This window comes from Alexandromys fortis, unplaced genomic scaffold (genome assembly GCF_014885135.2).
Source record: "Alexandromys fortis isolate MF-2015 unplaced genomic scaffold, M_Fortis_MF-2015_v1.1 scaffold_39, whole genome shotgun sequence".
NCBI lineage: Eukaryota > Metazoa > Chordata > Mammalia > Rodentia > Cricetidae > Alexandromys > Alexandromys fortis.
In genome coordinates, this window is record NW_026067918.1 from 8,980,329 (window position 1) to 8,987,093 (window position 6,765).

General features: G+C 58.4%; 2 protein-coding genes across 3 annotated transcripts in view; one reads left to right on the top strand and one right to left on the bottom strand.

The window, feature by feature from the left end:
- The window catches only part of Cdk3 (cyclin dependent kinase 3), a 5,265-nt gene extending 2,219 nt beyond the window's left edge, over positions 1-3,046 (top strand). For both annotated transcript variants that reach the window (XM_050140320.1, XM_050140318.1), the window contains 2 exons: positions 672-875; positions 2,392-3,046. In XM_050140320.1, coding sequence (XP_049996277.1) covers positions 672-875; positions 2,392-2,514 — 327 coding nt within the window. In that variant the 3' untranslated portion in view covers positions 2,515-3,046. The remainder of the gene's footprint in view (positions 1-671; positions 876-2,391) is intronic.
- Positions 3,047-3,114: 68 nt separating this feature from the next.
- The window catches only part of Evpl (envoplakin), a 16,966-nt gene continuing 13,315 nt past the window's right edge, over positions 3,115-6,765 (bottom strand). The window contains exon 22 of the mRNA XM_050140498.1: positions 3,115-6,740. Within this exon, the coding sequence (XP_049996455.1) occupies positions 3,300-6,740 (3,441 nt within the window). The 3' untranslated portion in view covers positions 3,115-3,299. The remainder of the gene's footprint in view (positions 6,741-6,765) is intronic.

Below are 6,765 nucleotides of genomic sequence, written 5' to 3' on the forward strand. Positions count from 1 at the left end.
ATATATATATTTTTTTTTTTTTTCTGGGTAGCTCTGGAGCCTGTCCTGGAACTCTCTGGCCTCGAACTCACAGAGATCCACCTGCCTCTGCCTCCCCCAGTACTGGGATTAAAGGTGTGGCCACTGCCTAGCTAAAACAGGTTATTCTTGAGTTCAAGGCCAGCTTAAAAAACAAGGGCTAAGAGCACTTGCTTAGCCTTAAAAAAACAAAACAAAACAAAAAAGCAGGAGGGAGGGAAAAGGGGTGCACTGAGGCAGGAAGGTTTCTGTGCTTTGAACTACACAGACCAGGGTAGCCAGGATCACTGTGGCTAGTATGTCTATTAGAGATGGGTTGAGGGGTGTCTGTGGCTGCCTGGGGGAAGCAAGGTTTGTTCCAGGAAAGATCAGAATTTTAACATAGCCCTGGGAAAGATATCTTTGTTGTTGTCTGTTTTGAGACAAGACTTCACTGTGTAGCTTTGGCTGGCCTGGAACTCACTCTGTAGACCAGGCTGGCCTCAGATTTACAGAGACCCACCTGCCGTTTCCTCCAGAGTGCTGGCATTAGAGGCGTGCTCCACCACACCCAGCTCGGGGAAAACATCCCTTCCTGGTCTTTCCACTTAGCCAGCGTGGGAGCCTGTATCACAAATGTGGCACAGAACACTCCCTCTCCTCTCCTGCTCCAGGTGATTGGCAAACCTCTGTTTCCTGGTGACTCGGAGATCGACCAGCTCTTTCAGATCTTCCGTATCCTGGGGACCCCCAGTGAAGCCACATGGCCAGGAGTCTCCCAGCTGCCTGATTATCAGAGCAGCTTCCCCAAGTGGACCAGGAAGGCGCTGGAGGAGATCGTGCCTAGTCTGGGACCGGAAGGCAAGGACCTGCTCCTGGTAGGTACAGTGGGCAGGGACAGCACCTCAGCAGCAGCTCCGCGGCCCCTCTCTCAGCCACCCTTTTACACAACTGAGGCTGGGCTGGGCTCTTCTGACCGTTGTACACCCTCGGCTTGTCCCTGTTTGTGTTCGGGCAGGAGTTTCTCTCCCGCTATCCAGTGTCCGTCTCCCCTTTGGAAACGTCTTTGCTTTTGTGTCATGGCTGTAATCTCTTCTTCCTAGTTGTCCTGTGTCTGACTTTCTCTTGTGGGCTTCCTGCCCCTTCTAGATGAGACCACACCTCCTCCTGCCTCAGTGTCTCCCCCCGTACCGTTCTCAGAGGTCGGTCTTCACAGGGGCCTGGCTGTGCAGAACAGGCTGCTCCCTACCTTCTGAGCTCCTGCCACCATACTGACCCTTCGATGCCTCCTGGGCCCCAGATAAAGCTGCCCCAGTTTGCCCACAAAGCCTGCCATCCCCATTTCTGTCTTCACCCTGGTGTCGGGCCAGGGAAGGAAGGGCAGGGTCTCTGTGGAGACCATGGTCAGCTTACCAGAGGTCTGTGTGTGTTGTCTACCGACGACGCAGTGCCAGCAGAATGGCATGCCCTTCCTGCTAAGGCCCCTTGTCCTTCATATGCCCTTCCATGGCATCCTGCCTGGGTGAGGTACCTGAGGCTAGAGAGCCGGACAGGCCTGACTGGCCCCTGGTTGTGTTAGCTCCTCCTTCACCTTGCTCGTGGTCTGACCTGCACCCCCTCCTCGAAGCGTGCATTCTTTGGACAGGTTCAGGGACTGCTGTCTTAGCATGAAACATACCCGTTCTTAGCCAGAGCAGCAGGTAGAACCTGGAGGAGACCGGGATGAATCATAAGCCTGCAACCAAAACTAATGGTTTAACCTCAGTTGTGGGAGCATCCAGAGCTGTCTTAAAAGCTGGGACACGTGGGCTTAGAAGACGATTCAGCTGGTAAAGTGCTTGCCTTGCAAACCTGAGGACCTGACTTCGGATCTCCAGAACCCACACAAAGCCAGGGGGCAGGGTTGGGGGGACGGATCAGTGGGCAAAGCTCTTGAGACACAATTGTAGCATCTAAGGTGTCATCTAAACAGGAACCTATAAGCCCAGGCTCCCAGGGGAGGATGAGGACCTGAGACGGGAGAATTCCTAGCATTCACGGGCCAGCTAGCCTGGCATATGTGTGTAGGCAAACAACAGAGAACAGCCGGAGTGATGGCTGTTCTTGCAGAGTTCAGTTCCCAGCAGCCACACCAAGTGGCTGAGAGTCAATGTAACTCTAGTTCCAGGGGACCCAATGCCTTTGGTCCCCCATGGGTGCCGCAATCATCTGCACATACACACATCCCCAGACAAACACAGAGAGACACACAGGCACCTCGGAGGCACTGGCTTCACACGGTTCTGGGTTTAGGCAACCTCTCAGGGACTTGGCCGTTCCACTGGGACCTGCGAAGGAAGTTCCTCTCCCTACCCTGGTTGCACTCAGGTTCAATCTCTTGTCTTTCCTCCTCAGCAACTCCTGCAGTATGACCCCAGCCGACGGATCACGGCCAAGACCGCCCTGGCCCATCCCTACTTCTCTACTGAACACTCCTTAGCACCCCGCCATTGCATGGTGGAGCGTCTCTACCACTGAGAACATGTATGTGGGGCCCGCCCCTCGTGCCCACCCATTTCCAATAAAGCAGATTTGGAGAGAGCATACACCTGTGAGAAATTTTATGCCCGTCATCAGAAGGCTGGGTTGGGTTCATCCTGCCCGGACATTGGCCACTTCCTGTGTTGTTGGTTGGATTTAATAGTGCGCTTTCAAAAGTCATGCGGGTGTTCCGTTCCATACATGGGGTGAGGTGGGATGGGGGTAGCACTGGACCCCTGGTGGGTGTCAGGTTAGTCCCCAGCCTGCCTGCTGGGAAGCCAGGCCCGAGGACAGGGCGCCCTCTGCTGGTCTTGATTTTGTTTTCAACTGTGGAAAGAGTTGAGTCCAGGTCAGAGGACTCAAGCCGGAGCTGGGTAGGACACCCTCATCCTAGGAATAGTCGGGGCACCTGGGTATGTTCTAAGTAGTTGTCTTCTGTGTGACAAGTGGGAAATAAATGTGACCTGTCTCTGCATTGTCTGGTGTCATTGTTGGCCAACAAAGGGGAGGTTGACAGAGGGCTGGAGACAGTTCTGACAGGAGCTGCTCCTGGGTTCAAATCCTAAGCATACTGAGAGCAAGACACGGCACCAAGGTCATTCATTTATTAGAAGCGGTGGGGGGGGGACAATGAAACTCCCCGAGTTTGGAGACAGAGTCCAACACCATAAATGTTTGAGTAGTAAGAGGTGGATGGATGGGGGTGGCACTGCCTGGGATTACGCTGCTCCAGGTCAAGGTGGGGGTGCACGCATCCTCCCCTCCCCCCTGCACGGCCCTCATTAACGCACGCAGGAGCGTGGCAGGGTGGGGGAGGCTGCATGGTAGCAGCGGTAGCCTTCCAGCACGGCGGGGAGTAGCAGCAGGCCACTTAGAGGGTCTTTGCGGCAACGCCCCATGGCCTCCTTGTAGCTCAGCCGCTCCTTGGTGATGGGGTCTGTCAAATCCTTCTCGTAGACTGATTCGTCCTGCAGGAGCTGGCCCAGGTCTTCACTGATCATCCCGCAGAGCACAGCCTGAGGAACAGGGATGCGTCCCGTCCTCTTGGGGTCAATGAGGCCCCCAGTCAGGTGTTGCGCCAGCAGGTGGGGAAGCACACTTTCCTGGGGCATCCAGCCCTTCTGGATGGCCTCGCCTACTGACAGCCTCTTCTTGGTGACTGGGTCCTCAATGCCGGTGAAGGCCTTCTGAGCATTGAGCAGCCGTTGGGTGGAGGTGTTCTCGATGAGTCCCCGCTCCATCGCCTTGTGCACAGAGTAGCGCTCTCGGCTGAGAAGGTCCACAATGCCCCCTGTGGCTGCCTGGGCCTCCAACAGCTTCTGCCCAGTGATGGGGTCCAGCATGTTCTTGGCCACGGCCGCCTTGATGCTGCACTTGCTCTCTGTGGTCGTGTCATAAACCCCGGCGATGGGGAAGCAGTCGTCAGTGAGCCCGAGAGAGAGGCCTGAGGAGAAGAGGCTGGTACTCTGGGGGCCCGGGGAGCAGAGTGGGGACTTGGAGATGATGGATCCGATGGAGAGTGAGGAACAGGGCTTGGTCTCCCCCGCCACAAGCAGGGCAAACTCGGAGATGGGGAGGCGGCCGTCCTTGTACCTGTGGTATTCCTCCTTAGAAATCCGACGGCAGCGGAGCGCAGCCTCAATGGAATATTGCTTCCCGCTCTTGCGGTCCAAGAGCACGGACTCCTCCCCACAGGGGCTGGAGGTGGTCACTTCCTCCCAGTCGCACTCGAGCTCCTGCAGCTGGAGGTACTGGCCTCTGTCGATGATGCCCCTCTTATAGGCCTCGTACGGAGACATGTCATTCCCGGTCTCCGGTTCCAAGATGCAGATCTTAGTTGAAAGGTTGGTCTCCCGGGTCTGGGTTTCCTGGTTGAGTTCCTCCCGGCTCACCTTGGTGTGCAGGTCCCGGAGGGTCCTCTCCTTCTCGTAGATCTTGTCCTTTTCGTGGAGAATGGCTGCCTCGAGCTGCGAGAGGGCCTGGCCACGCTGGGCCGCCTTCTGGCGCTCGCTCTCCGTCTTCTGGCTTAGTAGCCTCCCTTCCTCCTGCAGCTCCTGGGCCTTCTGCTGCTTCTGCCGCTCCAGGTCTCGCAGCTCTTGCTGCAGTCGCCCGCAGTCCTGGCTCGCCTGGTCCCGGGCCTTCTGGAGATCAGCTTCCTCACGGGACCAGGACCTCCTCAGAGCCTCAGCACGGTCAATCCTCTCCTGCAAGCTCCGTACCTCCTCCTCCCGGGCCCGGTGGGCGGCGCGCTCCCGATTGAGGGTCTCCCACACTCGGGCCCTTTCCCCCTCCAGCACAGGGTCCTTCTCCACCCTGATCACCTCCTTGTAGATGGTCTTCTCCTGGGATTTGGTTTTCTGGAGCACATCAACCTGGACCTGCAGGCTCTTGCACTCCCGGTGGAGCTCCATCACCCGGCTCTTCTCTTGGTCCAGCTCCCGCCTCAGGGCTTCTGTGGACCTCTCCAGATCCGGATCCTTCTCTAACTTGACCACTTCCTCCATGATGATCTTCTCCTGCAGGGCGGGAGGCCGCTTCTCCAGCTCCTGGATCTTCAGGGTCAGCTGCCGCAGCTCCTTCTCAGCAGCCAGCTTCTTGCTGCGGTCCTCCTGGAAGCTGAGCAGGGCCTCCTTCTCCTCCACAGCGGCGCTCAGCTGCCGCACCTCCAGCTCCAGCTGCCGCCGCCGCCCCACCTCCTCATCCAAGCTCAGGCTCAGACGGCTGTGCTCCTCGTGCAGCTTGGGGTCCTTCTGGGTGACCACCACCTCCTGCACTACAATCTGCTCCTCGGGCCGTCTCCGCTCCAGCAGCAGGTACTTGTTCTGCAGCTCATAGACCACGTCCTCGGTGGCTCGCCTCTTCTGGACCGCCTCCCGCACCTCCTGCCGGAGCCTCTCAGCCTCCTTCTCCAGCACGGGATCCTTCTCGTGCCGCACGACCTCTTTGCTCACCATCTTGGTCTCCACCTTGGACCGTTCCCGCTTCCACTCATCCCGTTCTCCCTGCAGCCGGATCAGCTGCTCCTGGCAGCGCCCATGGGTGTTAACCAGCTCATTGAGCTGAGCCTTGAGGCGGTCGATCTCACGGAGCACTTCCGGGCTCTTCTCGTGCCTCACCACCTCCTGGGTCACCTCCTTGTATTCCACCACGGGCTTCTGAGCACGCAGGGCCTCCAGCTCAGGCAGCAGCTTCTCCACCTCCCTTTCCACGCCGCTCCTCTTGCTGCCTGTCTCCTGCAGCTGGGCCCGGAGCCGGGCGATCTCCCGCTCCGTCTCAGGGTGCACCTGGAAGATCTCGTTGACGCGTTCCTGCAGCTGTACCTTAGGCTTCTGCTTCTCCACCACCCTGTACTTGTCCTGCAGGTCTTGCAGTTCCCTGGCCAACACGACGTTCTTGTTCTTCTCCTCCTCCAGGAGGCTTCTCAGCCTGGACGCTTCCTTGAGAAGGCCAGGGTCCTGCTCCACCCTCTTGACCTCCTTCACGATGACCTTGGGCTCCACCGAGCTGATCACCAGTTCCAGGTCTTTGATGCGAGCCTGTATCTTGGCAACTGCCTCCTTCGCCTCCTTCCTCCGCGCGGCATTCTCCTCAACCTGTAGCCGGAGAGTCTGGACCGCCTTGACCATCTCCAGATCCTTCTCCACTTTGACCACCTCCTTCACCACCACCTTCTCCTTCACGTTCGTCTCCTTCCGCTCCAGGGCCAGCAGCTCATCCTTCAGTTCTTCCAGCCGGGCCGTCAGGGCGCCGTTCTCCCCACGCAGCTGTTGCATCTCACCGTGCAACTGGGTGGCCTGGCTGTCCAGGCCAGGGTCCCTCTCAATTTGGGTGACCTCTTTGGTCAGCAGGTGAGGCTGCATGGTCTTCCTCTTGCCCTCCAAGTGGACGACCTTTTGGGCCACCACCTCCAGCTCAGCCTGCAGGCGGGCCCGCCTCTTGCCCTCCTCCTCCACCTGGGATGACATTCTAGCCACGTCGCTCTCCAGATGGGGGTCCCGGTAGAATTCCACCACCTCCTTCTCTTCCAGCCTCGCCACAGGCTGCTGGGTCCTCAGCTGCAGCAGCTGCTGCCTCTGCTCCTCCAGCTCGTGCTGCACCTCAGCCACGCGCTTCCGCTCTTCTTCTAGCTGGGACTTCAGGGCCTCTGGCTCTGCTCCTGCTTGCGCTGGGCTCCCGGATCCCTGCCTTGCTCTGTGTGTCACTTGGATGCCCTCACTAAGCTCCTGCGGGGGGGGGGGGGGGGGGGGG